The sequence below is a fragment of the Cyprinodon tularosa genome, unplaced genomic scaffold (genome assembly GCF_016077235.1).
Source record: "Cyprinodon tularosa strain WSP-4 unplaced genomic scaffold, ASM1607723v1 ctg861, whole genome shotgun sequence".
In the NCBI taxonomy this organism is placed as follows: domain Eukaryota; kingdom Metazoa; phylum Chordata; class Actinopteri; order Cyprinodontiformes; family Cyprinodontidae; genus Cyprinodon; species Cyprinodon tularosa.
This window is the reverse complement of record NW_024039631.1, coordinates 229,247-243,038: the sequence shown is the minus strand read 5'-3', so window position 1 is coordinate 243,038 and position 13,792 is coordinate 229,247. Positions and strand designations below refer to the sequence as shown.

Below are 13,792 nucleotides of genomic sequence, written 5' to 3'. Positions count from 1 at the left end.
CTGTGCTGCTGCCATCAACACCCTTGTTCATGATCAGCTTGTATTTCGGTGTAGTCCTGTTTCTCTGACTATGACTGGCTGGATGTGCTCTCTTCATCTATTGACATGGGAGCTGGCTCGGAGCTCGTCTGCCTGGCTGTGTGTTTCCTGGAAGGGGCCGCCTTATACTGTTGCCTTTCGTATCTCTGCTTCTGTCTCCTTAAACCCCAGTCGGCCTCGGCAGATGGCTGCTCACACTGATCCTGGTTCTGCTGGAGGTTTCTTCCTGTTAAAAAGAGAGTTTTTCCTCTCCACTGTCACTATATGCATGCTTAGTGTGAGGGATTGCCTTCCAGTTGATGCAATCAAATGGTTTCCTTAGAAAGAAAACTTTGAATCAACCTGCCTCTATGATCTGGTGAACTGTAAAGTGCTTTGAGATGACATGTGTTGTGAATTGGCGCTATAGAAATAAACTGAATTGAATTGAACTGAGAGGTAAACCCAGTTCTACAATGATAAAAGTAAAAAAATAAAATAAAATAAAAAAAAACCTCCTGGTTCTCCAAACAAACTCTGAGACAGCAGGTTCAAATAAACCTACTTAGGAATCAACATATGTTCAATAATATATAGTTTAATAATATTGCCATAATTGGGGTTTGAAAGATTTTACATCCTTTTCTCCCCAACAAAAAACTTTCAACAAAAAAGTGCTTCGTATCATTTACTCAGTAATTCAAAAACTAGAGTGATATATTCACTACACGGGATAGATTATTCATGTAAAGCTAAACCAGGTGAAATACAAACAGTGGGTAAACACACTGCATGTCGCCAAAACATCTGTACAGTGAAAGGGCTTTTACATGCCAGTAGTTTAGTCCTTAAGGCCAGCATAGGAAAGTAGCAAATATTGAACGCATCGGGTGGATGGGACCAAAAAAAAACAAAAATGCTTCAGAAGCTGAAATTTGTTAAGCTCTAAGTGTAAAGCTTAGGAGAAACAGACAACCTGATACAGAACGGATGAAATGTGTAAATATATCAAAAGATCAGTTTAGTAAGTGGTGAACATGGAGGACGATGAGCTGCAACATGTTTCTAACTGGCCTTCAGTCCAAAATACGACGCCTGAACTAAGATGGCAAAGACTGAATGTCTTTTTTTTTTATCACATCTGCAGTGTTTTTTTTTCTCCTCCTTAATAACTGATACATACAACATACATATTTGAGCGTCCATCAGTGACAGTTTGTGTTTCAGTGAGTCTTGTTATCCAAAGGGAGCTTCGGACCGCATCAGCAGCTCCAGAGTCTCTGCTGCAGGAGGTGGGACCTAAGCGCCTCCTTCCAGGACTCCTCCCATCGTCTAAAGGTTCGTCGTCTCTTAGATTCTAGTGGGAGGTCTGAGCAGTAAGGAAAATAAAAACACTTTCCCAGAGTTTCTGAAAACCGCTCTGTAATTGAGAATCATTCGTCTCCTGTGGTCCGTTAATACTCAGGGCGTGGTGTAGCTGCTCGTATCTTTCCCAAAATTGTAATACTCCTCCATGTCCTCCATGTTTGCTGTGGTGAGTTTAGTGAGGTTTTGGGAGCCGCTGTTGTCCATATTGTCTGGTGCTGTAAAGTTGAAGTTCTGGCCTTCATATTCACCCTGGCTTTCCATTTCTGGGAGAGTTTCTGCTGATTGAAGTACAAAAAAAAAAACATTTTAATATAGAGGCAAATTTATTTGCAGGAAACTCCCCATTATGTGATATTTGAAAAGGGGAATAGTAAAAAAAATGTGAAGAGATTTACATTAACATATACATACATGCAAATATATTAATAGAACAATGCAGGCTTCACTGTGAACTTTTAAACCCTGCAGTTTTGTCGTACAGTATGAGCTGTAGCTGCATGCAAAATACTGAAAACATCGTACAGTGTATGCCCAGCTTTAGAGTTAGACTAAAGGTAGCTGTTTTTATCCATTTCCTTATGTTTAGTAAAAAGTCCAGTATGTTATAACTTTTTCCATCCGATCCTATATAAAAAATCTAACTTTAGTTGCTTTTTATTTAATAAAAACAGGAAAACATTGATAGGCTGCATTTTTTTTTAACATTCTTTGCCCAAAACCTTAAATTAGATAGGCAGTGTGATAACTTATTAAGGCTCATTGTTATGTCAGGGCTGTGACTTGGTAAAGAAAAATCTATTCTGTCTGTAACATTTCCTGTAAGAGGTCTAGGCACATAAAAAGTCTTTGGATGCATGTGACAGCCTGCTGTCACTCTGAAGCTGTGTGGTAACTTTTACATTTTTCATTTTCAAAATCAGTTGCACATTTCATATATTTTCATTAGCCTGATTTTAAGTAAAGTTTTTGCAGTGCACACATTTAGTTAACTTTATTTATCAGGTTGTTTTTTTGTCAAGATGCAATTGATTAATTTCTTTCTTCTTTGAGTTGCCAGTTTCCTTGGGACCTGCTGGTGGAGGGCTGCAATGAGCTCCAGCTTTCCTCAATTGGTTGCAGGCTAATCAGCGGATCAAACCATTTGTAATGGGAAGGGACATTTGTTTATCATTTGTTTAAATATTCTTAGTTTGGGAAATTTTGTTAATTAGTTAAATCTATAAAGCATTTAGTGTCGGGCCAGTATTTATCTGTTTAATTAAGTTTATTTGTTTATTAGTTTGTTAGTCAGTTGCCCCCCTTGTGTGTCAACAGTGGTCTGATCAGCCACTATTTAAGTTTCCCTCATGTCCTGTTTGTTAGGTCAGTTTGTGCTCAAGTTCTTTATGTGAAAGCCTGAAATGAATTCTGTTTTGTTGACCTCTTTTTGGACCCAGTTTATCGTGTTTTGAACATTTTTGGAATAAATTAAGACTTTTTTTTTTTTATTTCAATTTTTTTCTGGCTGGTTTGTGCAAATCCCTCACAATGCAACAAATCAAATGAAATGAAGGTAGTTTCCCTGAAAGCATCAACAGTTAAAAAAAACAACAACCTGAAATCAACTTCAAATGTTAAATAGATAGAATCCATTAACCTGAGATCGTGTGATGCTTACTGAACCTACTGAATCTAAAAGAATAAAGCAGTCCTCACCTTGTCCCTCTGGAGAGACGTCCATCCCATGCTTGACCTTCATGTGTCTGCTGAGGTTTCCCTTCAGGTTGAACTTACTGGTGCAGTAAGGACACTTAAAAGGCTTATTGCCAGCATGGAGATGCATGTGGCCTAGCAGGTTGTACATTCTGTTGAAAGACTTCCCACAGACCTGGACGCAAAAAAAACCTCCATTTATAAAAGGTCATAATTTAAAGCATTAAATGAGTCATTAACAAAAGGGAATAAAGGGACCAGGGTGATCCTTCTCATTGCATTTCATTTATGACCCCCATGGCGTCAAAATGCTCACCTTGCATTTAAACGGCTTCACAGGCAGATGGACAATCATGTGGGTCTTGAGGGTCTGCTTCTGGATGAAGCTCTTGAAGCAGACGTGACACTGGAAGGGTCTGACACTGTTGTGGATGAGCATGTGCCTCTTGAGGTTGGCAGACAGGGTGAACTCTCGGGAGCACACTTCACATTTGTGGCCCTTCATTCCCTGCAGAGCACAAACATCATCAACACACAGCAACTACAGCAGCTTTTCTTTTTCCTCTCTGATGCTTTGTAATAAATTACAAAGACAAATTCCCTTTTCTGAGAAAGTTTTTCCACATAGCATGCTAGCATGATGCTGCTCTTACAATCTTTAACCATAGGATGATGACACATTTGCAGCAATGTCCTGCATGTGGAGAAGCTCTCTTATTGCTCCTCTTAGGAGCTGAATTTATGGAAGCCAATACAAACAGATTCCCCATTTTAGCTGTGGAACAAATAACTAGCTCTACAACTAACGAGTATTTTGAAAACCGAATAATCTATTGATAATTTTTTTGATTAATCGATTAATAATCGGAAAGCAAAAGGTTCCTTAAAGAAGACTTTTTGCAAAATTAAACCAGGTGAAACTAAAACTTTTCAACTGGAGGAGTTCTAGATAAAACAGACTGAAAGACTAAAACGATTTATATCTTAAATGCAAAATGTTTACATATTATTTTTTACAATTTTGGTATAATTGCTGCTCAAAATGGGTCGCTCTGTCAGCTAAAGGCAGGTTTTAGAGTCTCTACACTCCAGTTAACGATTAATCAAATACTAAATTAGTTGACGATTATTTCAATAATCGATTAATCACGATTAAATATTTCAGCCCTAAAAATAATAGAACAAATAATGTTTGCTCATACTACAAATCCCAGAATGCTATGCTGGCCCCGTCCTCTGTTGCCTGAAGCAGTGACAGATGCTTGGTACCCATTGAACTGTGACTAAAAGTTATAAATAGAGGAAGACCTCTTCTTTTCGTATTAAAATAGCAAAAGCACAAGCTTTTGATTAGCTGTTTTAAATGTTTGCTCCTTTTGCAAAAACCTGAAATAACAGCAGTACTGTGCAGGTGAATGGGAGGAGAGGAGAAGCAGATGCATGGATATTGTGAGGGCATGTATGGGGAAAAATATGTCATTTCTAACCTTTAAACTTGTAAAGTCTCTCCTTTAGGAGTTAAATGTGTCCATATTTATGCATTTAGTTTGACGCCCCAGCTGTAGACCAACGACCGGAATCCATGCATGATAATACAAATAACAATAATCCAGCAATAAATAGTGTAGAAGTTATCAAACGCTAACTTTTTTTAAAACATTAAAATGCTCGGAAAAGAGATTCTTGTTGAAATCTGAGCAGAAATATTTTTATAAGTTCACTGCTCATTTCACCCTTTGCTCAACAATCAGTTTGTCCACAAGGGGGAGCAGCAATCAGACAGCAGGCCCAAAACAGGCCAGAGAGGAGAACAGGGTATGGAGCATCACTCCACACCTTCACAAGAAGTCAGGTTTATCAGAAAACCTTTAAATCTGTGATGTGGTGGCATTTTCTGTCAGGTTTCCAACTGCTTGGGTAGAACTAGAATTCTTATTCACCAGGTGAATCATTTTTGGAAAAGCAGCATGTTCTGAAAAACAGGGTGAGAACGGACCATGCGGTCTTGGGTCTCGTCTGCAAGACTGGAAACCAAGCCGTCCTGGAGGGATCAGGCAGATCAGGCCGTTCATCAAAATGTCATCAGACTAAAATCTTTGCACAAATGAATGATTTGGTTTATAAATCTGTGTGGCTTCTAATTTTTTCTGACTTTTGATTCTTCTTTCAAAACAATCTGGATGCTGAATTGAAAATAAAAGCAAAAAAAGCAATTTGGTAAAACCACAAATCAAAATTTGACAATAAATCCGGTTTGTTTTGTTTTTTTAAACAGTTTTTAAAAAACTTTCTGGAAGGGAAGTAAAAAGTCTTCAAACTTGGAACTTTTTTTTTTTTTTTTTTTACTTTTTTGGAATTATAGTATTTATTATTTACACAAGTGCAGCTTGAGCTGCAACAGTCTCTGAAACAAGTTGAGGTTGGGCTGGGTGACATGCCCTTAAAATGTTTTCATGTAGTTAGATACAGATACAACTGATGATGAAAACATTTAATTAATTATTTGTAGTCATTCTTCACTAACTGTATAGTTATGACTGCAGGCCACAGCAATCATAGCCCCATAGTACGGTAATAAAAAATGCAAATATAAATAGTCTTCTTCAGGGCTCCAGTTACATAAAGAAGGGTCATTTATATTGCTAAACATCCCATAGTAACTGCATGTAATCATATTCTTCATATTTTTCAATGTCTCAATGAAAATAAATGAAGAAAAATACTAAAAATAAAATTCCCAATTCACCCATTTCTTGAGTTTTTTTAATCATCAATAATTCTAACTTATTTTTTAGAGCAGGAGTCTTCATCGTGTTCCAGGCCAAGGACCCCAAACTGATGGCCAGATGGAGCGGGGACCCCCTAATTATATATATTGTATGCAATTGTGTTATATCAAATTGGTCCTATAGTAACTCTGTTTCAGACGGAGTAATGTAATGAAAGTAATTTCTCCCTGGGATTATTAAAGTATTTCTGATTCTGATTCCTGGTTGATGGGACAGGTGTTGTGAATGAAACGGTGCCCAGCTTGAAAGAGCTCCTGTCTGTTGCTGAATGTGTGCATTGATGACTGAAAGACATCTTCTGCCTCCATTTATCTATTTGCTACAATGTGTTGAATTCCTGTTATTGTGTATTTAAAGACATTTCAATTAGTGGAAAAAAATTGCAGGGGGGAATATAAAAAAAATCTAACCAACCAAAACTTTCGTGACCCCCATGCAGTACCTCTGTGGACCCCTAGAGGTCGCAAAACCCCTGTTGAAGACCTCCGGTTTAGACGATAAATTCTAAATACGTAGCATTATGACAAGAAATTTATAATAAAAAATATAGGATACATTAAATGCCTACCCTTAGCTGAAGGTGTCGTGTTTTTAGGAGGAATGTTTAGTTTCTGCAGCAGAGGGATGATTAACTTTACAACTTTAAACTGATCTTCAGTCTATTCGTTTCTGATGCAATAATCCTGAACAGTCCTTTGACCGGTGGTGCTGCTGTTGTTGGCTCTACTAGTATGATTGTTTCCTTTAGCCTAACATCAGAGCTCATACTGATCAATTTATACATTTAGACTTATTGAGTGATTAGAATGGACATAACATTACACTTTAACTAATTTTTTATTTAAGTATTTTACTGATATACTTAATTCTCTCAGCACTGTAGGAGTAAATGTAACTGGCCTGTACCTTTATAACACTTTTTTTAGTCAGAGGACTTGAACAATGCCATTGACACTAGATTCAGTCATTCACCAATTCACACATACACTGATGGTGTCACAAAGCATTTGTTGAGTCAAAAAAAAGTTTACGAAAGATTGCCCCCTGAAAACAGCCCCTCCCTTCAATCTGTTTCTGCAGACGGGTCTGATCTGGGTTTTTATTTGGCACCCCGGGGGAAAGTTGTTGTACTGCAATAACGCTGAGCCATGTCTCCACTTGACTTTGGCTTTGACTGGACCATTCTCACACATGAACATACTTTAAATCAGATTAATCAGATACATCATTACTTATTTTAAGGAGCCATTTAATCCATTTGTTAGACAGAGGCAATGCAGAACCTTTGGTTTTCCTTCAGTAAGGACTAATCCTAGTTGAACATAAGCAGCACGATGATGCTGATGAACAATTAACTTTATTGGTTTCTACCACAGATAATGTTTTGTGTGTTTGCTAAATTTTCTGTTTTGGTATTTCCCCATGTCCCCTGCACTACTTATAGCAAACTTGAAACTAAATTTTATGCTTTTTTTCCTTTCAGCGTTCTCCCATAAAGGACAGATTTTAGGAGAACATGTCTAACAACTTCATTATGTTCATGTTAATAACAAATCCTCAAAATAAATCCTAATCCTCCCATTTAAGCTTCCTTTCAATAGCTACATGTTCAATCAAGAATATAATTTAAAAGCCCCCTTCTCAAATTTATTCCCTAAATAACCAAGCTGCATCTTCTACCAGACACCTGATTGTTACATGTGGTTGCTAGAATTTCTACAATTGGAGGCAGATCTTTTAGTTATCAGGCTCAGAACAAACCACCAGTTTTAGTCCATGAAGCCAGCTCCATTGGTCATCAACAGCTCAGCTGTAGGGGTGGTCAGCAGCACTAAATTCCTGGGGCTGCACATCACAGACACCCTCACCTGGACTGTAAACACCACCTCACTGGTCATAAGGGCACAGAAGTGCATAGGATGAGGATGAGGAGCATGAGAAGCACCATAGAGAGCATTCTGAGCAGCGGTCTCACTGTGTGCTGTGGAGGCTGCAGCGCCTAAGACTGGAGGAAGGTGAGGAGGAGGAGGTGAGAACCGCAGAGAGTATAATCAAGGTTCCTCTTCTGTCCATTAAAGACATCATCCCAGCGCTGCGTGTCCCGAGCCCGTGACATCATCAATGACCCCTCACACCCCCACCATGGACTGTTCTCCCTGCTGCCCTCTAGGAAGATGCTTCACAGCATTCGATGCAGGACCATCAGATTCTGCAACAGCTTCTCCCTGAACACCATCAGACTGCTGAATTGTTGAACAAACTAAATCATGACAGACTCTGCATCTTATTGATAACACCAAACCAAAATACTGCATATCTGCACCATATATACTAATTCTCTGAACTTCCATATCAATGCGTTTTTGCACCATGTTTTTTTTTCTCCCACACTGTTTACATTTGATCACTGCTGCACTTTATGGAATGGAAATGTTCATTTCACTGCTAAGCTGCTCATTCACGTACAAAAGCGGAATTTCATTTGACAATAAAAGTTGTCCTAGTCTAAGGTAATGACCTATCACTGTAGATATATTTTATACCAACACACCAGGTTTCAAAGATGTATTGAAGATTTTGTTTAAAGCAAAAATAATAATTGTTTAAAACAAACCCTAACACTTGTTGTACCACGATGCCTTTCTAAGAGATACTTTGTGCCACTCTCTTTGCCAGCAGCGAAAAAATACCAAACAAAATTGTTTATAGTAAACTCTGGTTTTAGGACCTCCTGCAGAACTTCTGTTCAGGATAATTCCTTGTTCTAAAGAAAAAAAGGGCTGCATAAGCAAATGTTTAAAGTGTGTTTGTAATTAAAGGTTTGAGGAGGTAAAATCAGAGGAAGTACCTTATGAGTTAGCGAGTGCTGACGCAAGTGGTGGAGCTGTACAAACTCCAGGCCGCACTGGGAACAGGTATAAGGCCTCGGGCTCTGATGCTTTAGCAGGTGGTTCTGGAGCTGGCTTCGATAAGCAAAAGACTTGTTGCACTCGGTGCACTGGAAGGTGTGGGGGCCTTGGTGGCTGGTCTGGTGCCGCTTGAGGTGAGCATAGGTGGGGAACTCCATGCCACACTGCGAGCAGACGTGGCAGCGGCCGCGCTCGTGCTTCACCTCGTGCGCTCGCAGCTCGCTAGGATAAGCAAAGCCCCGTCGGCAGAACCTGCAGCTGTATGGCTTGACGTCGGTGTGTTGGAGCATGTGTCGCTTCAGGTGGCTGGTTTGGGTGAAGCCCTTCTTGCAAACTGTACACTTGTGGGGCCGCGTTCCTTGGTGGGTCAGCAGGTGCGTTTGGAGGTGACTGGGCTGCTTGAAAAGCTTCCCGCAATGTGGACAGGCGTGTGGTTTGATGCCATTATGGCCCAGGATGTGTGTGACCAGGTTGTATTTGGAAGTGTAGGACTTGTCGCACATGCGACACTTCCAGCGCTTCAGACCGTCCCCCACATCCACACAGTAAGACTCGTCAATCTGAATGTTTATATCCAGCCGGTCTACTCTGCGGCCGCCATGACGCCGGGGAGGCTGAGGGTGCGGGGGCTGCTGGTGCGGTGCTCCGCCGCTGCCGTCTGTCCACATCATGTTCTGGCTGTTGTCTTCGTACTCACCCCCCATGCCCATATCTGTAGAATCATAGCTGCCCACCTCACTGGTCTGAAAGTAGCTACTGATAGCTTCTTCCTGCTGAGTGGGCTTCATCATGGCGTTTACCGGATGTTCTACGTCTTCTTCATCCTCTCGGCCGCCTTGGCCATGGGGCCCCATAGGGCGCGGAGTCTGGAGTCCCCTGTGGCCCTGCTCTGCTCCTCTGTGAACCACCTGGGCAGGAGGAGGATGGACATGATGGTTAGGTTGCTGCTGGTTGGTTACTTCCCGCTCGCATTCGGCACAGTTCTTGTTGGGGACTCTCAGTGTGGCCGGATCCACTTGAATTAGGCCTCCTCTGGGAGCCATATTGTTCAACATGTGGACACAAGACGACATAGCAGTGGTCACCCCTTCCCCTTTCACAAGAGATGCGGTCAAGTCACCGCCTTGAAGGGTGTGACGATCGGGGAGGACCATTTTGGTGTCCACATGTTGCGGTGGCGGCACCTGTTGCCACCTCCTCTGGCTGCAGCTGGGCTGCATCTGGCCGTCTTCTCCTAAGTTGTCTCCGAGGTAATCTCCGTTGGCTCCGATAAGCTGATCTGCGTATTCGTAGTCAACTCCGTCTACTGGTGGTGCAGGGGACTCTTTGGGTTCGCCGGTGTAAAAGCCGTTGGGTGCAATGGTAGCTCCAAACACTTCATTCTGGGAGATGAGACCTAGCACGGCGGCCTGGGCCAAGGACAGCACAACTACGGGATCTGTCTGTGTGCTTATGTCCACCAGCCTGGCCATTACCTTGGGCTCACATCTACCCAGGCGCCGGCCCGCCTCCTCCTGGAAAACAAAAAGGACAATTCATTCTCTTAAATGATGTTTCAGTAGTATAATAAAATAAAAAAGAAGCTTCTAAAAATGTCAGATTTTCCTCTTTGGCAAGATTGCAAAAGGTGTTTATTTTTTTATTTTCTTATAGAATAATAATCAGGTGAAGCTAAAAGTTCCACTTGAGTCCAGACTGGAGCACATTTAAAAACAAAGTTTTTTTTTAGTTTTTACAGCACTAGTGGCTCGTTTCTTTGACAGTATGCTTACAGGAAAGGGGGTATGAGAGAGGGGGAGAGACATGCAGGAAAGGACCACCATCTGGATTAGAACCCGGGTCGCCCGCATCGAGGACTAAGGCCACTGCACATGGGTCGTGCGCACAAACCACTGCGCCACCTGCAAGCCCACAAAGGCTTTTCTAATCTTAAAATTCAGATAGGGTTTATTTTTTACAACAATTTTGGCTAAATTACTGTTTTGGGTTGGTTCCCTCTAATGTTTTCTTAGACTTATACAACTTTTATTGTCATTTTGTACAGACACACGCAGTTTATACAAAATGAAAGTGAATGAGCAGCAGATTAGCAGTGAAATGAACATTTCCATTCCATATAGTGCAGCAGTGATCAAATGTAAACCGTGTGGATGAATGCGTACCGAAAACATAACATCCTACAAAATACGGCATCCAAGGAGTCCTTTGACGTAGAAACTGAGATGACATTTGTGATTCAAAGCATTGTGCTGCTCCACACTGACAGGTCAAACTTTTACCAAACACCTTCTAATATTCAGAATTAACCAACAGTTTATTCTGTTTATTATTTGGTGTTTATTCACCCTGAGTTCGGGCATCGTAATAATTGGATCACAGGAGGAATACTTTTTTAGACTGCTTAATCTACGTAAGTAGATTCAAACATGGAAATAATAAAATTTGTTTTTTAGCATCCAGTACAAACAGTTTTTAGAAACCTCAGAAGTAAGAGGATTTAGTGCCAGACAAGCTAATAAATGGTCCTTTTTATATCTGAAAGAGTACAGGGTTGATTATTTGTTTGTAATTCCAAAACCAGAGATAAAGTTGAAATGAGCCAAACAGAAAAATAATTCAAATGAAACAATTTGTTTTCCAGAAATTCGGATATTTTAACTCATAATAATAATTAGATAAGAAAAATAGCCAGAAATACTGTATACTCAATTTGCATTTTTCAGTACTAAACAGAGCTTTTAAAGAGTGAATAGAAAGTGTGAACTGGGCCCATCACGCTGAAGGCAGTTTAAAATGTCCACTCTCATATTATCTAGTTTTGTTTAATATATAATAGGAAAACCAGGTTACATGCAGAGCTTAGTGACAGCCTGATTGATATATTCATAACAAAACAGTGTTTTGTTCTCCTGCATAATGACACTAAACTGCTTCATTCTTCTACAATCTAAACATATAGCAGGAAATCAGAGCTTTTTAGCTCAAATCAAACCTGAACAGACTGGTATTTTTTCTATGATCCTCTGATATGAGTCAGAACAGACTTATATGAAGAACATTTAAGGTATAATCTGTCTGGCAAAGGAGTCAGCAATCTTCATCAATTTTAGGTGGATTTTATTTATCAATTTTATTCCTTAATGGTAAACAATTTGTATATTATTTTCAGGGATGCAAAGAGAAACAGCTCTGGAATCATTTCACATTTTATTGTGAGGACAGTTCAATTTTTAATCCATCTAAAAAGTTCATAAATATTTTGTAGCTAATAGTTTTTTAAAATAAATCTGAGTGCGCTAATATCGCTTTTACCATGCCTGAGCTATGGAGAAATTTGTCACTCGATATTATCTACAAAATCTCTGATCCATAGAGCTGTAGTTTTTAGGTCAGGAATAAAGACGAAGCTTTGCCTGTCTAAAGCAAACCCTAAGATGTAGGGACTGAGACACAGGAAGTATGAAAGACAGCATCCTAATCTACCGTTATAACTATGTATGGTGTGAGAGCTGAGGGGATTAGATGGCCTACTGATCTCCACACACACTGGAGTGCAGGGGAGGTGGAGGAAAGAGGGGAAAAAGCAGAGCAAGATTAAGAAATAAAATATAGAAACCAGCAAGAGAGGAAAAAGATCATAAGAGGACAAGGAAAGAAAGGGAGGGGGGCTTGGAGTAGACAGTAGTCTAGTGAAGGAGCAGAACAGAGGAGAGATAAATAAAAGGTAGGGATTTACTTAGAGAAAGGAAGGCATTAAAAGAAGAGAGGTAAGCAGCCCCCAAAAGAAAGAAGGAGGGAGAAAGAAGGAAAGATGATTACAGACAGAAATGGACGAGAGGGAGAGACAGTGGGTAAACTGGAGACAGAGGAAGGAAAAGAAATGCAAAATGAAAGCCGGACTGAATAAAAACTGAGGTAAAACAAACAATTGGAAGAGCAACAACATGAAATAAAGAGTTTTTTTAAAAAGGCTCTAAAGAAGAAAGATCATAAGTGAATATCAGAGAAAAATCTGCATGAATGAGAACCTGATGAAGCAACTTCTGACACAAACAAACACAACCTGAGCAGGAAGACGACCACCGACCAATCATCCACCAATCTCTAATCTGAACATGGTACGAGTTAGAGCCGGTGAACTCACCACACTCCTCCTGCTGTGAAGTTTCAGGTGCTTTAAGGACCTCATTCTTCAGCGGGAGTGACAACCGGCTCTGGCTGCCTCAGTTTTATGTGCGAGGGATGGAGGGGAGGCGGGACGAGCGTGAATCCCTCCTCCTCCCGGCTCTCTCCCTGTGTACACTTTTTGAAATGATATCAGCAGCACTAACAACGTACGGCATAAACAAACTAATGCTCTTCCACCAAGAGAGCGCGTGGCCGGCGGCTTTAATCGTCGGCTCATACATCACGGGTGCAGGAGGCTCCATGATTGTCTGGGGATGAATGGGCTAAGTCACCTCAAAGCTCCAACATATGAGCTCAAACACAGAAGCGAGAAACACTAAAATCAACCTCACATCTGTCTGAGATTATCCATCCACCACTCTCGCCTTTCTCCAACTACTCTCCTCCATCTGTCTTACTTCTTTGTTTCCTTCTGTCTCTTCCTCAGCCTCCCTCTCCGTCTTTCCCTGTTTCATCTTTGCATTGCTTTTTTCCTCTTCCTCTCCATCTTTAAGCTCCAGCATTGAGTGATTTCTCTAAAATAACAAAAATAGTTTCAAGACTGTTTCAAGGACAGACCTGCACAGACGTCCATCAGGGCTAGAGGACGAAGACGACAAAGAAAGGATGAGAACGAAAGACATGAAAGGTGACTGACAAGGAGATGAGGAAATGGAAGAGAGAGAGACAGCAGAGGTGAGACTGGATGGAAAGAATCCTCAAGAAAAGAAAAGGAAGGGAGGGAAGAGAGTGGATGAGCAAAAGCGACAGAGGGGGATGGGAAATGAATGCGGTAGAGGTGTCAGACATAGGAGTTAAATATTTTTCCTCTCTTTATGCTTCGTCAAC

The 13,792-nt window shown here is 40.6% G+C and overlaps 1 protein-coding gene across 2 annotated transcripts; it reads right to left on the bottom strand.

The window, feature by feature from the left end:
* Positions 1 to 596: 596 nt before the first annotated feature.
* On the bottom strand, positions 597 to 13,070 carry LOC119775290 (zinc finger protein 710-like). Of its 2 annotated transcripts, none has more exons than XM_038273221.1 (5): positions 12,921 to 13,070; positions 8,716 to 10,290; positions 3,395 to 3,586; positions 3,082 to 3,253; positions 597 to 1,664 (listed from the first exon to the last, which is right to left on the bottom strand). In XM_038273221.1, the coding sequence occupies exons 1-5, from the start codon at positions 12,963 to 12,965 to the stop codon at positions 1,480 to 1,482; spliced, it is 2,169 nt and encodes a 722-aa protein (XP_038129149.1). In that variant the 5' UTR covers positions 12,966 to 13,070; the 3' UTR covers positions 597 to 1,479. The 2 variants fall into 2 exon arrangements, with proteins under 2 accessions (XP_038129149.1, XP_038129150.1); XM_038273222.1 differs by having other exon boundaries at positions 597 to 1,661.
* Between the last annotated feature and the right edge of the window lie 722 nt (positions 13,071 to 13,792).

What these genes read in the sequence shown, in the direction of transcription:
- LOC119775290 (XM_038273221.1), bottom strand. Translation starts at nt 12,965, where the DNA reads ATGAGGTCCTTAAAGCACCTGAAACTTCACAGCAGGAGGAGTGTG. An exon ending in TTCACAGCAGGAGGAGTGTG is followed by an intron (nt 10,291 to 12,920) that starts GTGAGTTCACCG and finishes TTTGTTTTCCAG; the next exon opens with GAGGAGGCGGGCCGGCGCCT. An exon ending in AGCACTCGCTAACTCATAAG is followed by an intron (nt 3,587 to 8,715) that starts GTACTTCCTCTG and finishes TGTGCTCTGCAG; the next exon opens with GGAATGAAGGGCCACAAATG.